This window comes from Malurus melanocephalus, unplaced genomic scaffold, assembly GCF_030028575.1.
Source record: "Malurus melanocephalus ecotype Western Australia unplaced genomic scaffold, MMel_1.1 scaffold_294, whole genome shotgun sequence".
Classification (NCBI taxonomy): Eukaryota; Metazoa; Chordata; class Aves; order Passeriformes; family Maluridae; genus Malurus; species Malurus melanocephalus.
The window spans coordinates 87,596-107,694 of record NW_026623526.1 but is presented as its reverse complement, the minus strand read 5'-3'; the positions used below and the strand labels follow the sequence as shown (position 1 = coordinate 107,694).

The 20,099-nt window shown below is 37.4% G+C and overlaps 1 protein-coding gene across 2 annotated transcripts in view; it reads right to left on the bottom strand.

Moving 5' to 3' along the window:
• The window catches only part of CACNA2D1 (calcium voltage-gated channel auxiliary subunit alpha2delta 1), a 355,899-nt gene that overhangs the window by 283,937 nt on the left and 51,863 nt on the right, over positions 1-20,099 (bottom strand). For both annotated transcript variants that reach the window (XM_057376925.1, XM_057376926.1), the window contains exon 3: positions 5,235-5,351. In XM_057376925.1, coding sequence (XP_057232908.1) covers positions 5,235-5,351 — 117 coding nt within the window. The remainder of the gene's footprint in view (positions 1-5,234; positions 5,352-20,099) is intronic.

Here is a 20,099-nt window from a genome sequence, read left to right as displayed (position 1 = left end):
TGAATATTTAGGCCTCTYRGAATTCCTAGAGRAGCTCAGGAGASWCSTGTCTGAGTTGTAACAGAACCAAAAAGCAAGAGATGATGTCCAAAGTTCTGCTAAATGAGCATACAACTCACATTTACCTACGCTTTTAAAAAACTGAAACTTATCTTGTTACTATAGGCAATTTAATATTAGCAGACCACAAGACAGGTGTCCCAGAGTGGTYTTGAGGATGTTAGGTTGGTTTTAGATATCAAAACAAAACTCCAGCTAGAGCAAGGATACCTTTCARAAAACAGAAGTATCAAACACACCTACAAAATTTATTTCAGTTTCATAGGTCTTTCAGGCTGCACAAAAATTCTCAACCCTATTTAAAGTGCACAGATCTCWGCCTGGGAATCTCAAAATATGCTGTAACACATGTTTGTTTAAGCTTCCTGGTTTTATTGTGAGACACTGAAGCTTTATTTCAGGCGGGCAGGGAAATAGTGAGAGATCTGGACACACTTGCACAGCTGTGTTGAAACTGCATCTAAATCAGCAGATAAACATTCTGAGCTCCTCATCAGAGACACAGTTGTGCACCTTGGACATTTCCCAACAGCACGTAGAGGGAACCTGTCTCCTAGCACACAATCTGTGCCTCAGTTTCCATGGAAACTCAGTTTCCTTAGTTTTCTTCAGAAATCAAGGCARGGAGGATAGAATGAAGATATTATGCCTCTGGTTGAGATGTCTGAAGAAATCTAGACAATGARGTGCAAATGTGCATGTAATTCATCTTTATCTACACACAGCTCAAGAAGCCAAGGGTACAGACCAGACTCTTCCCTTGAGCAACCTTAACATGAGTTAGCTAAAAGCAGMCACAAATGACCCCAAAGCAAAACAAATAAATCACAGGCAGGATCTTGGCAGTGAAAATATGACTGTCTCTCATTCTCCAGTGAAATGTACTTCAGTGGAGCGTGAGTGTTTGTTTTACACAAATGGTTGTGCTGTTGCCTTACACTGTGGGCAGTAATGGAAGGAAAATGTATTAATAAAGGCACTGTGAGTGTAAATATAGTGTTGACAACAAGATCCTGACACAGACGATTTCCAGAAAGAGGTATTTTATTGTGGAAATAACTTGCAGGGGAATACAAATATATTTTAATTTTGGATAGGAGGATTAKTGGGATTAATCTCAAACTATTACAYAAACAGCCAAACATTATTTTGGAATGCAGAAATGGATCTTAGCTAAAAAAGAAATAGGATGTTTTGATCCTTTTCCAAAAAGCTTCTGCAGTCTGGGCTTGAAAAGACTGTTAATAGGTGTCCTTCATTCTTAATTTTATTTCTTTAATCTTCTTCTACCTAAGAGATACAAATTGTTTCATATATTCCATTCAAAAGGAGCAAAAAGGAGAAGTGGCAACACTGCAAATTTGCCTGCTGTAGAGGATTCAGGGTGATTCCTGACATCTACTGAGCACGGCAGAGAGAAGGCCAAGGGCTGCACAGCCACTCACTCCACACTGCACAGGAGTGAAGTTGGTATTTACATTTGGTGTGCAGCACTGGACCAAATGTTACTTTTTATATGTTGAATATGTTATATAAACAAAATTATACTTCATTCCCCTCATGACACAATGCATAGAAAGAAAACAAAACCCCAGAACAGTGCTTTGCCAAAGCTTTTAAAACATACCTCTCTRATTTTAAAGCATGACCAAAAAAAATAAAAAAGGGATCTTTGCAAATCTTAAGATTTCTACAGTATTGTACATGAGCAATCAAAAAAGTGTATTATTAGTTCATCTCATTAAACGAGCTTAATTTTATATAGTCAATGAGAAAATATTTGTAACTCCTCAAATTGTATTTTATAAACACTGTACAATGYCAGGTACTCTATTTAGTATTTCTAATGATGCTCATCAAGTATTAGTATCTTCCAGACTTTCCATTTGAATGGAAAGATTATGATCTATTAGCATGATCTACATGAAATCTTTTGCACATAGAAATGGGGTAGGAATGCTAAAACAGAGGTTAAGTCGAGCAAAAACGACCAATTTGGGTGCCAGACAACCCAATGGGTAGGCATAGTGTTGTTGGCATCCTTGGAAAAGCTTTGTGAGTTTTGCAAGTAGTTATTTCAGGATCCATTTTCAATGAAACCTCCACCCATCTGCCAACAGACACCTGGGAATGCAGGTTGCAAGGGCAGCACAGCTCCTCTGTGCTTGTCTACCTTTTAGCAAGATACACAGAGACAAAATGTTAWTTTTTCCCTATTWTTATGAAATTGTAGAGTTATAGAATACCTTGAGTTTGAAGGGACCCATAGGGATCATTGAGTTTAAATTCCCTCTCCTTGCAGGACCATATGCGTATGGGAATTCCATTATTGTGAAATTAGGGCTGTTCAGTAGGCTTAGGCCAGGCAAACACACAAAAGGAACCAAAAGTTTGTTCACCCAAAAGAAATGCTTGCTATTTGAACAACAGGCTGTACTGCAAGACAGGGTTTGACATCCTTACTAGAAGGCTGTTGTCTGTCTCCCTCCTCACTACTCATACTACTCTCTTCCTCCACTCGGCTAGAAAATTTTCCATTTCCTTTTCATTCTTACTGCTTACTTTTTTTTACTAGGATAGCATTTCCTAGTAATAGTAATTCAGGAAAGCCCTGTGRGTTCAGGTCATGGCTTTCCCCTTTCTCCTTCCTCAGCTAGGCACCGAATTCAACCATCAGCTTTAAGCTTCTGTCAAACAGAAACTCACAGACTTTTGCCTGGTAATTTTACTCGCACAGCTAGAGAGTTTTCTAGCACAAAGTTACAGGAAAACACAAATAATTTGGAATGCAAGAGATATTTCTCATTTAAAGGTGCTCTTATGGCTCAAGRGAAGGCAACTTATTATTAGAATAGTCATCACKARTATTTGTTAATTATAACCTTGCCCRAAGAMSGTTTGTGCCTYRTGCCTAGAGCAAACCATGGCATCCCTGRGGTATGGCAGTCACTGAACAATGACACTGTTGATGTAATTCACTGGCACCTTCCTCATGGCATCACTGGAGGACRTCTGATGCTCTTGCATCATGCTCTTTTCAGGATTCAGGTCTTAATTAACACTTGGAGTCATATTAGCCCCAATGGTAAAACCCTCTGTGCAGTCATTAGTWACAGTTCTGCTCAASTCCACTSCCGATTTCAGAGAAATTGTAACCCWTCAGACTTAARAWGACTGAAATTTCAGATAAATAATTCAGCTTCATTACATAAAGTTTACAAATTGACACATAAAGGTAGTCCTTGAAAATATGAGAAAGAGAAATATATATGGAAGGTGAAGAAATCCTCTTAGCASAAATCAATAGATCAGGTGCAGGAGATAAAGAGCGTCTCCTGTTTATAAAAAATGTACAGAAGGTTTAAAATCAGAAGTCATTGAAAGTTCTGATATACATCCGGGATAACTGCAAATAGAAAGTCAGTATAAATATCTGAGCTGTTAGGAGCCGCTGGATCAAAGGACCATCTTTCTCCTCTTTTAGTCATCTTTTACCTCTAGAAACTAAATCATACTGCCCTTTTCAAAATGTGACCATGTGCTTGCCTAAAATGGGGTAGCACCCTTCTTCCACATTCACAGGAAAACTGTTCTGGAATATTATTTAAAGCARGCATGAGATACTTATTCAATATTCTTAAAATTTTAACATCAAACTACCACAGACACATATATAACCCTTACATTAATCTTGAGTCTTGAGAAAATACGAGACTTGGGTGTAGTAACTTAAAAACATCAAATTATGTGGGTTGAAGGGAAAATTGTGGGAAAACTCATTTATTCACAAAGGTCTGCAAATTACTTATACTATTTTGCAACAGTAATACAAAGTCCACAGAATGCCACATAAACACATGCCCACTGAGGTAAAACAGGGAAACCAGCAAAAAAATTGAATCTTTTTCCCACTCATTTGAATGAATTAGAGAAGTTTTGGCCCAGATAACACTGATGTCCATTGCATATTAGGTAAACAGCGGAACTGGAAGAATGAAGTCCTGCTAAGAACCAAAGGCAGGACTAAGGGTACTCTTGTGGTACCTGAACACAGACAATGGATTGTGCAAAACTTCAYTGCCTACAAGAAGGTAACTCCTCAGGACAGCAGCAGCAGTTTCAGTCTCACATTGATTCTTCAGCTGCAAGAAACTGTACTGATAAAAGGACTGTCTGGGTGGGACTCATCTCCCCCTTACACTTAAAATATAGACATTTATAATTGAGGCTTCTCCAACTGAGAAAGTAAGTTCTCCTTGGCTATAGTTCATCCCATTTTAAAGTCTTACTCAGAAAATGTCAGGTCAGTCCTGACTGAGAAGAGCCCATTTTATTCCACTGAACAAAAAAGGAGYTTGGAGAAACCAGCTGAGTAGATGTCTACAGTCAGATGAATTAATCCCTCTTTCTTTCACTTTAAACGATATATCCAAACTCATCTGCAAGCCCATGTGGATATGKAATTGTTCAAGGAAATCCAGTCTGCTTTTCCATCCTTTAAAGCTGTTTCTAATAGTTCTACTCTGAAYCAAGTATGTTTGTTAATTCATCCAGATCCCCTCATGCATGTTTGGTCAGTATCTTCTGAAAAGCACTTTAAACTCTTAGACTAGTGAGAGTGTTGCGAGCAGGAACCACACAAAGCAATTACTCAGGCCTCTTACAGGACAGAGGAGAAGRGGACTGCTGGAAAAAGCACTTTAAAGAAGCAGATGATTCTGATTTAAAGCATAAAGGATCGTGAGGTCACAGTAAAGCATGGCCTTCACACAGAATATGATTGWAACACAGGTTAAATTAGCAAATCAGAGAAAAAGCCCTGCTTCTTGTCTCCCCAAGCTCATTACTGACTACAGAGCACAGTGATCCTGAAGTCACATTCATGTGCGTCACCTAGAGGAATATTTTCCAATCTATTTATAACTCAGTTTCTTACTTGGCCATGGCTCCTATCTGTCGGTCAATATTATAAACATCTGCCCTATGCCAACAAACGAGTTCATTTTTACCATGAAGTCAGGAGCCATCTTTCTACATGTCATGTCTTATACACATCACACTGACACTGCCTCTGAGTGTACAGGCAGTAAAAATAACAATGAAAGCATGTTTCAGTAGTAAATAAAGATTTATTTTTTTATAGTAAATAGAAACCTTAACCCATTAGTACTCACCACCAAKGCTTTAGACCTGTTACTTAGAAGCTTTTCGATGTCTCTGGCTGCAATTTCCACTAGCTGACGAGGGTTGTTTGCTGCTACAGTGTACAAGTCTGTGTTTTTTGTGTAAATCTGCAAAAGAAAAAGATGAAAATAAGTCAAAATGACAGWAGACATTCAAAATAAGCCAAATAAYTTGACAGAAGAGGCATCKGGAWGTCCTTCTGAGCTTCAGAAAMACTACTGCTAGGAAAATCCAAATGGGCCCTGTGAAAGAAGTATTTCACTTTTTTGTCTGAGATGTAGAAACTGACACTAAAAATCATTTAATAAATCTTCAAAATTAGCTGGTTTTAGTGATAAACTAACCAACTGCAAAATGCTCAAGGAATCTGATTCCCACAGAGTGCTAAGAAAGCAYAAAATGGAGATCCTTTAAAATTACTGAATTTCAAATAAAATAGTAATTGGTGTATTTAATTCTTCCTTGAAAGCTGAAATACAAACATACCAATTGAATTAATTCATTKAAGTTATGCTAATTTAATCTGTTTAGTCCCTTATCTATTTATTCATATGATAGAATTAGCATTCACAAAGAAAGAGAAGGAAGAACAAATAAGAGGGAAAAAGGGAAAAGTTAAAAATACAAAAAGGGGAAATGAGGAAAAAACAATAAGGGGAAAAGAATGAGGGGGAAGAGGGGAAATACAAATGTGTTTCTCTTCTATCATGAGCAAAGGTTGTCGCTGAGGAGCCATTACCTGTTTCCAGAGCAGWACATGTATACGAAGGAGAGAATTTTATTTGTAAATCAGACACTTCCATGAAATACATGTAACTACAAGAAGGAAGAAAAAAGATGCAAAAAAAAAAAAACGCATTTGCCCATCTCTGTCCTAGCAGAACTGGATAAAGAAAAAATACATTATTTGGAGGGGGAAAAAAGGAGAAAAAAAGAAAAAAAAGGGTGGATACCTTATGGCTAAATAGGCAAATAGGGAAAACTAATTTATTCAGCCAACAGATGGCCTGAGTTTACTCAAACACTTTGCCTGTGTAGCAGTGCCTGGTGGGGCTGTGCTGTCTCCCTACAGTCATTCCAGGCACAGGCAGGAACAGGTCCAGCACTGATTCATTGGCTGCCATCCAGAACCAGAGCTGAGAAACCCCCGAGCACTGAGCCCCAACCCCGCCAGCTCCTCGGGTTAAACCACTGAGACCCTAAAGAAACTCACCCAACACATCTCTRGTGCTTGCAGCCTGAGAAATACCACAAAAACTTCCCTGACAACCACAGTTACAGCTGCAAATTTTTATCAGGCATGTCACGTAAGCTGCCATAGCTTTYCATCAGTTATGAATTTTACAAAACCTGTATTGGGTCTTGGTTTGTTGTTTATTTTCCTTCAGAAGTACAATCTTCCCTTTCCTCCAGTAACTGAGCAATTGGAATAAGCTTTATTCCTCACAGAGTAATGATTATTTTAAAAAATCAGTGCACCAGGAGCAGAGAACTACAAAGGATGACAGTTTCCAATCAACTCAGCTTATACTTTGGATACTTTTGAGGAGCCTGATTTTCAAAAAAAAACCACACAAAAAGTTTTTCTCTGGGTAAAACCAAAAAAAACCTTTTTGAGGGGTTTGTGATTTTTTGGGGGTTTTTAGTTTTGGGAGGGAGAATTTCRGTAGGGGGATTTTTTAGGACATATCTTAACAGTAGAACTGTCTTATAAGCCAATTATAAATTTGGAAATAAAGGCATTTTATTCTAAAACTGATCACTACAGAATTTCTTTCATTTTTCTCTGAAACATTAAATTTGCAGTCAGCAGTGGCACTTGGAGTTAAATTTACTGCAGTGACCAGTCCTACAGACTAGGCAAGAGTAGAAATGAGTTTTATAGATCAGGAAATCTATATTGGAATTTTCAGAGGAACATCTATATTGGAATGACCATCAAATATTGGCAAATTGCTGTTTTCACATCATCAGCAAATATTCACCCTGGTCACATAAAGAACAGACACTGGTGTTGATATCTTGGTTTTTGAGGAGAAATGTAATGGCAAATTCTTTAAACTTCATTTGTGACTGCATGAAGTACACCTRTATCAAAAGTTACTAAATTTATAGAAGAATGGAGACAAGGTTTTACAAATAGGCTAAAAATGTAAAATAACTTTCACARAAGTTTTAAAATAATAGTCTTAAAAATAATTTTAAAGCACTCATATATTTTGCTTGTGAAAATATTTCAATGTTTTGTTTGCTTTGTTCAATTATTTCTGGTCTCTTTTTTTTTTCCCAGATTTTTTCACACAATTGTTTTTCACTTGCTAGTCAACGATGAAAGAAATAAGAAAAAAATTACTACAAACCCTTTTCACTTGGAGTTTCACTTAGGCAGAAAATTTCAATTTTTTTTTTTTTTCATCATTAAGTACCAACCTCACAGCCACGGGCAGGGACACCTTTCACTTGGAGTTTCACTTAGGCAGAAAATTTTAATTTTTTTTTTTTTCCATCATCAAGTACCAACCTCACAGCCACGGGCAGGGACACCTTTCACTAGACCAGCTTTCTCAGAGCCCCACCCAAGCTYTTCTTGAATACTGAAGGAATGAAGCAGCCACAGTTTCTCTGAGCATCCTTTGCAAGAGCCTCATCACCCTCACAGTAAAACATTTTTTCTTAACACCCAGTCTAAACCTACTGATTTCCAGTTTAAAGCTATTCCCCCTTGTCCTGTCACTACATGCCCTTGCAAAAAGTCCCCCTCCAACTCTCTTGTAGCCATTTTTAGGCACTGTAAGGCCACCATAAGATCTGTCCAAAGTCCTCAACTGTCTCAGTCTTTCCTCACAGGGGAGATGTTCCATCTCTCTAATTGTATTTGYGTCCTGCTGGACCCTCTCCAACAGATCTATGCCCTTCTTGTGCTGCACTCAATGTAGAGCAAAGTTACAGAAAGTCATACTGGTAAGGGAATGAGAAGCTGGATGGAAAAATTGCACTTTTATCCCTGTATCTAATGTTCTTCCAGCAAACATATGATCCTATAAACCCCAATTTGAAAGCACTCACATTTTTCACATACCCAATTTCTATAAGCAATTTATTCCCATATCCTCAAGCTTGAAAGCTGCAGACTATCAAAGAGTTGTACAGTGGGACATTTGTGGAAAAAAAATAAACATTTTCATTTCACTTCTCCAGCACCAGCTATCAGASAAGTTCAAAGGCCTGAATCACATAACAAGGAGATAATCACCACAAGAGACAGGAGCACTACTAAAACCTTTACAACAGGCATTGTGGGTCCTACCACCAAGAAAGCCTGACTCTGAGGCTGGCTTCACAAGTTCTATTTGTCAGCTATTTCAACAAAATAAAATTCAGAACAACTACCACCCCCCCCCCAAAAAAAAAACAAAAAACAAAAAACCAAACCTGGAGATTTGCACAATATCTCAGATAGATCTGGGTCAGTGACTTTCCTTCTTCCCTTCTTTGTTTGACCCATGGCAGGGCTTGGATCACCGATCTCCCCTGCTCCTACTGTGAGTGGAAGATTTATCTCACAAGCTCCTAAACAAACAGCATCGGAAATTACTTGCAACTACACACACTTCTTTATTTTCCTGGAGTGTGAGACCTGTCTCAGCTACCAAGGAACAGTCTAATATTCATTAATTATTTAGGAGGTGTGTACATAATTTATTTGTTGCCTACTACCCTTTTCTTTAATTCACCGTAGCGCTGCAGCAGTTCAGCTCAACTCTACATGCTAAAATGATACTTCAGGATTTGGCACCCTGGGACAAACTTTTCCTTCTCCAAGCCTCCCATCTAGCAGTCTAACACAATTAGCACATGCTCATCTCAAATAGTCATAAAGGGTTGTATTGGCAAAGGTGTGCTCATTTGTCTTACAAAATACAATCTGTCAGGCTCCGGGGCTTGTCAAGAAGAGCTAATTTGAATACAATTTATTAAATTGGTTTAACTAAATGAATACAAGTTTATATTGGCTTTATGTCTAAAATCTTTTTTAGTACTTTAATCACTAACATTTTGCTAAAAGCTCTCCAAATTGTTAGTAAAGCCGTCACTTCTCAYAGAACAAAGCCTCACTGAATGACTAAGCAAAACCTGTAAGGTCATAGCACAAAAATACTTTAATTCTTTTCTGAAGCCAATAGCCATGCACTTCTTTATTCAGGAAAGACTGTATTAAAATGCACATAATGAACTGCAAGGTTTTAGGGAGAGAACATGATGGAGAGAGTCACATTAAGGTGAAACAACACAACAATGGTTCAATGTGACAAAGATTAGAAARCTGCCAGCTCCCCAGCAGAATGAGCCCCTCTCCGTTCACTCTTCAAGGACATGTTTATAAATCTCTCACAAAGACACRTTCTCTTTGTTTCCTGTAAAGCTGGCAAGGGCAAGTCAAACACTTCTGCACAAATTGAGAGAGAATGAAATGCTATTACATGGCTCTTGCTATATTGTGGCAGTCATTGGGCTGGCCCTAGCATTGAAAATTTATTTAAATGGCCCTCATCCTGTACCACACTCAGAAAAAGAATTATTCTCAACTGCAGTAGAACTCCTTTGCCTGTTTGTTTGTTTGCTTTGAATGTGTCACTCTCCCAGTTTAAAAACAACACAGCCTTTCCCTCAGGCAGTGGTAACTTGGCTGATGGCCCAAACATAGGACATGAACATGCCAACCTCATCTCCCTCACCAAAAACTTCCATGGATATAGAAATCATATGAGCCAGTATCTTCAGAAGTTCAAATCCAGAATTTCAAAAGTTAACAAAACCACTGTTATTTTTCCTGTGTAGGAAAAGAGAAATAAAATAACTCAACARTTCCAGTAATACTCACCTGTACAAGGTAAATCTGTGAATGTTTTTATTATTTCAATACTCCTTTCAAGACCACTTAGCTCAGCTAGGCTGATGAGATATCTCTGTCAACAGTGAATGCTTTATCACCAAATGGCTCATCATCAGTCTAGACCACCTGGAGACTACCATGATGGCAAAAAATACTGCTGAACTTGTGAAAAAATCAACCAAAACCTTGTAGTGTGTTTTCCTCCATCCTTTCTGAACGCAACCACATCAAACTACTAAGAGTACTTGTGAAATCTTGACCTAGGTTTTACAAGCTTGTGTACTAAAGTMATTAACTTATTTAATAAATTTTAAAAAATCTTTCTGAACAGAGAAAACTTAAGTAAAGGTTTACTAAAGTGTTCTTTTTCTATCCTCTCCCCACTTTTGAAAAGGGCCTCCCAAGGCCAATTCCCCCCAGTTCACCCAATTTCTTGCTTTTTATCACTTTTTATATTAACAGGCCTCAGCAACCAAGACCTGCCTCACCAGGAACCTCTGCCTGTACCCTGGGCCTTCAGCTCCCTTTCAGCCCAGTCCTCAGATAAAAAAAAGTTCATTACTTACTGAAATTTTGAGTAATCTTAAAATTTAAAATGAAAAATAAAACCCCCAAAAAACCCCCAAAASCCAGAAAAGACACAATGAAATTATAGTTTTACTAATAATACTCTATTTTTTAAAACAGCACAGTTTCTTTTTTAATAACTTTGTTTAGCTAACAAAGTATCAACTAATAACACACATATATTTACTAATTTTAGGGGTTTTTTTTTTGTTTTTTTGTTTTCATTAATTTCCAAATTTTTTTGTTTTTTTTTAAAAAAAAAAATATAGGAGAGGTCATTTGACAGACGTCCAAACATATGATGAGATCTTGGGAGCAGGAAAAGTCAGAAAACAAAAAAAAAAAAAAACCCACTTGCTAACTTTATATTTATTGTATTATATTTCTTATATTAATTATATTATATCCCACCTTTTATTACTGTATATATTCTCCTTTAACTGAATTTTTTAGTAGACACAAACAACAATATAATTTGCCCAGACTAAGAAAATGCTATCTTTTTACTAGTGCATCCTATTTTCAAAGTTATACTAATACTTTCTAATACATGCCAGATAATTTTTCTTTCTCAGAAGACACTTCTTCTCTGAATCAGAAGCAATTCACTGTGAAACACATTGAACAACACTCCTTTCTGAGAAGCATTCAGTATGCTCAAAGAAATCAGTCTGAGTATTTTATATGTCTTACTCCTTGCTCCATATAATGTATAAATAAGATTACAGCTGCTCCCTAGCAACTCACAGATGCCTTCATTCTTGAAATTCATGGCAGCAGCACAAAGGAAGAAACCACCCCAATAGTTTACTGTAGCTGCTGCTTTTCAGAGTCACTTGCCGGATCGCTGAATGCTCTAAAGGTCTGGGATGACAAGTGACAGGGCAGCTGATGCGCTGAAAACTGTGACATATCATAGTAGTGACGTGCACGTTAGGGAAAAAAAAATCTTATCAGAGCTATTTCATTCTTAAGTAAAACACTCAGACTGAATTCTGCAGGATGCWGGGAACACTTAATGGCTCAGCTCACATCAGAGACAGGGTAAGCAGTGCCAGAGTCAATGGGCTCACTAAGGTGCCTACTCAAAGGGAAGCACATAATCAGGCACACTTGGTAGGAATCATCAGCCCCTTCTGGCTGTTGATAATTAGAAGAGTAGTCCAGAGGACTTTCAAATTAAAAAGTAATTTTTGTAATTGCCACTTTGTATTTAAACCTTGATAAGCCAGCAGCTCAGCTTTGTACTTCTGCTGCTGTACAAACATGAAAAGCAGATTTTTAAATCCCCCTTTGGTAAGAAAAGTGTATTTTAAGGTATTCAATTTTGCTTCCCAGCGATATAAACATGATATTAAATAACAAGATTACATAATTTATTGGTTTCACCGCAGTTTTAACTCAGGCTTTTAGCTGAGACTGATTAAGAACACAAAAATCCCAATTTGTGAGTACAAGTGGATGTTTCTTGTAAGAGAAGAACAATAGGAAGAAAGTGTTTCACATTTCTTCAGTATTTCAGGTATATTTGGAGGTGGACACTTACGTAATTTCTCAAACTCATTTATTCTTGGGAAATTTTGGCCCGCCTTAGCTGCTCTTAATGCAATTAAGACTCTCCCAAAAGTAATTTTAAATCTCAGGGACCTCAAACAGGTTTTTTTAGCATTTTACTAAACATGGGACTTGGAAACTGATTAGCTGTAATGTTTGGGATTTTGTTAGGTTTAGTGCGTACATTTTTTTTAAGGAAATTTTTTTTTTTGGCTTCTAAAAAACCATCAGAATATAAGTACCAATAGAACAGAATTTATTATTGTTAAAGCCAATACAACATTATAAATGAATCAAGAACAGTGCTTTGATCAAAGATTATCCAGATCATCAAACAGTAATTAAAGCTATGGCAATATTAGGCCATCTCTTCCCCTGAGCTTGAGCAAGCTTTGTTAATGCCTATTYTTAGTGATTTACAGCTGGTTTTGTTTGCTGGAAGAAGGAACACTTCAAAATGCCAGTTTATTGCTAAGGGAGCAGAGAGAGAGTGGCATCTGCAAATAGTAAATGAAGCTCCCTGTGTTTTGACAACCTCTTATTTTCCATTTGGATTACAAACAAAACTTGCAGATATGTATTCAAATTTCCCAGCAWGCATTTTTAAAAGTGATTTCATTTTCCTGACAACTCAACATTGGTCAGCAATGTGTAAACTCAAGAGAATTTRGTCTGGAGAATTCTAATTTTAATGYCTGCAGCTTTGGTATTTGGCTGCAYACAGAACWCAGCAGTGGCAGTGGTATACCCCAAAAGGGATATAACTTTACAAATACTGAATTTAAAATAAAAACTGTTAATGACTTTGGGAATCTCTAACCAGACTAACCCATCCCACACATTATTCTAGTTCTGGTAAATGGACTCCTACTCCTCAACAAATACCTGAAATGACCATGTTTCATTGTACCATGCCCATCATAATTCCATTCTAAAAGTAATCCTAAGCTCCCTTCCTATCACCCCACCCCACTCAGAGACAGCAGACTGCTGTCCTCGCCTTAGGAATGAGGAGAAAGACAAGTGTGAATGGTATGCAACAGCCTATTTATGCTCAGAGAAAAATTCAGAAGCTGGCCTCATGTACTCCCACTCAGTCAAACTTTCTGATATGTATTTTATTACATATTACTGAGGTAATTTAAAAAAATAAAATTGAGTTGCTCCCTTCTTCTCAATTTTTTCTCCTTCTTTTCCTTTGAAAACAACCTAACAAAACTGCATTTTTGAAAATGTGGACAACTGAAATTGTAGATACCAGAACCACTCATAAATATGGCCTGAACTCAAGATAAGATTCAGCAAATACAAAACTGGTGATCCAATGAGAATAAAAGTGCTTCAACAACTTACTTGTCCAAATTATCATTTCAAGATTTTATAAAAATTCTAACAAAAAATTATTTGTTTCATATAGCTAAAAAGTCTTCCTTATTTTATGTTTTTAAAAAAAAGTTGCTTAGTATTTTGTTTCATTATAAGGACAACAAAAAGAGACAAACGGAGAGAAGGAATACATTCCTAATTTTTGAGATCAGTCATAGTGAACCTATGGCACAGTTTAAATTAACAGAAAATTTTCCTTATTTCCCAAATTTAACTCATTTAAACACTTGCCCTCCTTTCCTACAGCACTGGAGAGCATTGCCACGACATACAGGAAAGAGCTTCATCGTTACACCAGTTGTGTCTAGAGGTGTTGTGGTATTAGTCACATTTTCCATTTTCAGAGGTACAGAAGGATGGAGACTGCACACTAATATATCATTATTTTATATATGTCAGAAGAGTCCTAAAATCCAGGGTCAAAATAGTGACAAACTCAGAACCTATGGCAATCAGAACATTCAAATGAAATCCAGACTTACAAAGTCCACAGACAGGACCTCCAGAGAAATGTCAACCAAATGTAGTCATTTGAGTTGTTATTCTTAAAATCATCTTTAAAAAAAAAAGAATCTTGCATATCTTCCTTACACTTTTCTTAATCATAAAACTTTCCAATAATTCAACCTTAACAAGGGTGAATGTAGCAAATTTTGGAATGTGTCCATATATCCTCTCAGTCCATCTGCTAGTTCGTCAGAAAATAGCATGAGGTACAAAATTCTTGGCCTTTGGCTAAAGCATATACAAACCAAATCCAACTTGCTACATACAGTATTTAAAAATAAATAATGAAGCTGGTAAAAATAAACAGACATTTCACTTCCATGTATCCATTTAATGTATGCAAAAATTATTTTCGAATTTCTATAAAACCTTCACTAATTCATTCTATTTACTTTATGACTGTAAAGAAAGAACCACATAAATATAACGCCAATCATTGAGAAAAATAGTAAGAATGAAAATTTTTACTGCTAAGTTGCCTGCCATATCACCTTTTTAAGGAGGAATTGCAGACTCTTGTGACAATTGGGGTGATTATCCAAATACAAGCCTTACATGAATTTTAAGAAAGCTGTTAAAGCTTCCCCTTGCACAGACCTTTACAGAGATCATGAAGAGAACAAGGCAAGCCCTCTATGACAGCCTCTATAGGTTAAGTCAGTGGTGTGTCTTTGTAGAGCTTCTAGAACAGAGCTGCTAAGACTAACTTAGCTGAAATCTGTAGAATAATCCAACAGAAAGTTACTCCGGGTTGTAATTCCTTCTGGCACAAGGAAGCTTTCCTGAGCATCCCTGCTCCAGGGCAGTTCAGATCAGAGAGCAGTCTCTCTTACAAGTCACTCATCTCAGTTAAACTCCAGAGACTGATCCAAGACCTGGAAAGCCACAAGCGTGGCCTTGGAAGCTGCTGCCAATGTGAGTGCTTGAGCAGACTGGCACCATCTGTGCATTGGGCAYACAGAGCTCACACTGAGCAAGGGATGAAATGTGCTCCTGCAGAACCTCGGCTGGGCTGCTCAGTAAAGAAGAGCTAATTATTATAAAACAGCATTCAAAAGACAAAATAAATAAAAATCTTCTAACAATTGCAGGTGGACTCATTTTTGTGAATGGAATTCATCACTATGTATCATATACCCATACCTAGCTGGCTCTCTTTCCATTTTGTAGGAAGAAACAGTATTTTTAGCTCAGTAGGAATATCATTTAAAGGCCAAGTCAGCCTATATGGGTTCACTCTACAGCTCCTSAAACTATAATAACAGCATGCCTTATGAACATCATGCATGGATTGTTTTTGCAGTGATGTATCAGAAAGGAAACAGATTCAAAGAGCAGAGCTCCTTGGAACTGCCTCTCTATCTGCTTCCTCGTTCAATTATGCTGTTGCCTGAAAAGGTTACACTACACAAGATGGCATTTTTTTTGCTCTAACAGCCATAGTGAAGCTCCAGTGTGTTTGTCACATCAAAGCTCTTTACGCAGACCCACATTTATTTAACGCAGTGTTGCTGTAAAAGAGGAWTCTCTTCAATCAGTTTGGAACAGACAAGCTCGTGCATTGCTATAAGGCATATTCTCTACTCCAAGGTCTTCCTGTCTGAGTACTGCAGGGTTCTCCTCCTTTCTCTCTCCTGTCCCTGAAGGTATTTTAGGAGCTGGAATCCAGAAGCATACTTGTTGTAGTTTATTAGATTAAACTAGCTGTCAATTAGCTTAGTCATGAGCCTTTGCTGTGAACAGTCTATGTAAAAATGGAGGTTGTGCATACTTACATCATAATAGAACTATATTTTTACTTAATTCTATAGTTCAGAAGACCCTCCACCTCTTTTTCTTCTTTTATGATGAGGTATCTGCTTTTAGACCCGAATGTGACTTTGTACATATTTTTSTCTTTTCAAAGACAAAAAGAAGACTGAGAAATTCAGCTAGTGAAATAGGCCTCAATATTTGTTTTGCCACATGGATTTTAAAACTCCATTAAACTCCTGCCTATTGTTTCTATTTTTTTTTTTTTTCTGTTTGCTCTGTAGAAACCACATATCATTCACACCAGAGCAGTTCCACAATGCTTGACTGCACAGAGAGTTCACAGGTGASACAAAGTCACATGAACCTTCTTAGGCTGAAATGTCAATTACATGACTATTCGTTGTTGTTGCTTTTGCTGACTTGTTTTGGTTTGTTGTTTTTTGTTTTTTTTTCACATAATACATATAACAGTAAAAACAATATACTAAGTTTGCTTTGATGAGAGACAGTCAAAGAAGCACACTGGACAAGATCTTCCTGTATATTCTGTATTCCTGCTTTCACATCTCAAGTTGCACATACAACATCTCCTCACAAACATTCCCTTTGCTCTTCTAGGGGAAAAAAAAACCTTAGAAAGGACTAAACAGTACCTTTTTCAGCTGCACAAATACAGCAGCAATTAGGTTAAAACACAACYTCTCCTTTTTGTGCAAAAATCTCTTTGATTTTTTTTCAAAATAATGTTTACCTGCTTGACTTGTAAATCAAGTGYTGTTAGGCATGAGTCTTAGCAAATGTAAATTAGTGTAATCCACTGCAGTCAGTGGAGCTCTGCCAGTTTTCAACCAGTTGAGTATTTTGGCATCTTGAGTCCCGACTTCCTGCCTTGTTGAAGCAATCTTTGCATTACTGTAATGGGGATATTACACGGGTATTACATCCAAGTTGGAGTTCTCCCAAATCTCACCTAAACTCCTAGTAATGTCCAAAAAAGCAGGATTTAAATATGTGCTTTAAAACTATTTTTGGAAGACTATTTTGAGAGCATTCCCAGAGAATTTCTCAGAACCAGAGWATGTGCAGGCTTGGAAGGGACCCACAAGGATCGAGTCCAGCTCCTGGCCCTGTGCAGGACACCCCAATCCCACCCTGAGCATCACAGCAAACAGCTCTCACCCGTCTCTCCATCTCCTTGTCTCTCCTGCCCCAGTTATACTGCTTTGCCTGATCCAGCCTGTGGACAAGTATAGCCTCAATGTAAAACTCCTAATTTTAACAGCATCCAAGCTTCCTTTTGCAATTTTTCTTACTACAGTTATTATATTGCTGTCATCATTGTTAACGAGAGAACAGGTGTATGAAATGTGCAGCAGCATAAACATTCATATTTTCAGAGGCAGAACCACTAATGAAGTAATTTAATTCACTAAATAAACTCCCAAATATTTTGTCTTTTTAAATACTATGTGGAATATTCATTAATAGATTATTGTGTATCCTTGCTATACAGATATTTTCAAAAGTTGTGATTAATGAGAGTCACAGTGGTTTACAATGGCTCTAYTATTTATGCAAAAGCAAGAGAAGGAGTGGTCAGTCACTAGGACAAGATTCTGATTCCAAATCACTGTAAGAAAACTGTCAGAGAAAAAAGAAAAGCAAATTATCTTCTGAGGACATTCTTCTCCTTAAATATGATTCCATGAAATTTAGTTTATGTTGAATGCAAACACCTTAAATACAGAAAATGCTCTCCCTGGTTATCCATGTCAACACTGCAGAATTAATTAGATTTTTTACCTAGGCACTGATCTCAACAGCACACTATTCACCTAACACATTCCTGGCTTGAATTCAATGGTCATCTACATTTAAATGTTTTAATACCTCTTTAAGTACATACTACACTGTAACTTTTGCATTCTCTGTCAAAATCTCTCTCAGTCCAGAATCAAAATAAATTGAGATTTAAGGCAGTGCTCCTATCTCTCTCCCTCACAGTCAGGAAAAAGTATTTTATAGTTCTCTAGAGAAGAACACTGTGTAGTGTAATTCCCTGCAGCACAAAATCCCCCAGATATCCAAGGCACATCCAAGCACAAACAGCACTGATGAACACTGAAACACCTTCAGCAAGTTATGGAACACCACARACTTGCACAGCACAGCAGCTAATTCAAAAAGCCCTGGTTTATGAAGAATTAACTCACTCYGGGTGACAATGTATTAATTGTGCTACTTTGCAAGCTATCTTGGTCACTTTACAGATCTTCATAGAAGACTTAATTGCACAAAGCAGWCACAGATTGTAACTTCAGCTGTTCAGTGGGAATTCTTCCCCTGAGTCCAGGGAGAGGCTGACCAGGCTGTGAAATGGTTATAATTTGTTACATATTCTTGCTAAGAGCTTTAAYCTCACACTTGGCCAAATTAAAATTAATTTTCCCCAGAACAAGGAAAGACATTTCTCCTACCGATCTGAYTATTACAGCTTTTGACAGAAAGCCATGTTTACAATTTTATAATAGGAGCAATTTGCTCCTCCTTTTTGTATTAATCATTCTGCTTTTAAAGAGAGAAGGGGCAGAAAATGTAAACAAATTATTTCTTTTTCAAGTTTACATGAAGACTACAGGTTTGGAAAAAGAAATAAATCAGAAAAAAAAAGCTGAAAATTCAATCTGACTGYAAGCATTTTTAAAGCTTGAGCAACTAAAGGCAAATTCTGTGAATAAAAGTGACAAGCATGCACGCATGCTGTTTTTCATGTCTTGCAGTCTCCATTTTTCCAAGACTGTGGTTCATTTCAGAAGAGATCTGACTAAATATTAATAGGCAGTGAGCAGGAAGGGAAAAAAAAAGTATTTAATTCAAATGGGGAAGTGACAACAGCCTGTAAACAAGAAGAGAGTGGGAGACTGCATGGCTTAAACCTTGGAGGGCTTTGCGTTCTCCCTTGCAGCCAAGAGAGCTAATTAAAACCTCAYGTCTAGAGAAAGACTTCATGCAACTTAGGTCAAGCAAATGGCTTTGATTCAGTGGGATRTTTTACATGGAAACATCCCCCTTTCATGATTTTAATCCTAGGATTACAAGCAYGTATCGATCATCTTGTGGATATCCTCTGAGATAACATCATTTGCTTGAAGTCTATTATAAATTCTGGCTTTTCACAAGGAATTTACCTACAGTGTTCACACACTCACATTTCTGTTTTTATCCACATGAATGTCACTGTGGCAAAGCTRGTAGCACTACAGATTATTAAGTTTGCCCAGCAGTTTTCATTATAAGCCTGTTTTAGCAGCTTGTGAATTTGCCTAATATGAACTGTAAAAATGAACATTTTCCCCCGGAGGGGAAAAAAAAAAAGAGTGACAGCATCAGTCTCTTGACTTTTCATTATCTATTTTAATGTGTGGTCTTTACATGGGAAGGTGTAGCAAAATGGTTGAGACATTAACTCAGTGTTTTCCTCAAGTTAGAAATCCTCTGTAACTCATTTTCCTATTGCCCCTTCTTTTCGGATTTAAACCTCAACACTGTGTATTCAAAGGTACTTTTTGGTCTTTAGTGTATAAAAAATTTTAGTCTGGAAAGGATCTGCAGATCACTGCAGAGATTTCATCAGCTGAACTTCTGAGAGCACAGGTGTATTCCAACCCAGAGAACTTCACTCCTAGAGAATGCCCCACCTCCTATGCAGTTAAAAATCAGACTTCTTGTGGTCTCTCAGGTCTACGCAGTGGGAGAAAATAAAGAACAAAGGGCAGGAGATTGAGAAATGGAAACAGGTGATAATAGACTGGAAAATGGCATGCAAAGAGTAAGGATATAAGAGACTGGAAGGGAAGGAGAAATAGAAAAATCATACATGAGAAATCTGCAGGTCTGGGACTGAGAATTAGTGATGGAGGGAAATGTAAAAAAGGGGAAGAGAAATTCCTGTGGAAGAGAAGMGGTAAGAGTATTGTGACAGGCTGGCCACACACACTTGGAGAGAATGGTTTGAAAATGCTAAGAAAAACTAAAGAGTTCAGAGAGAGGTGCTGATCTGGAAAAAGCTGAGGAGGKAGATCCTACAATAGAGGAAAGAAACCAATGTAAAAGAGAAAGGCAGACTGGCCAAGCAGCAAAGGCAGGAACTGARACAGAAACATAGCACAGGTTGAGGAGAGATGAAAWAYMR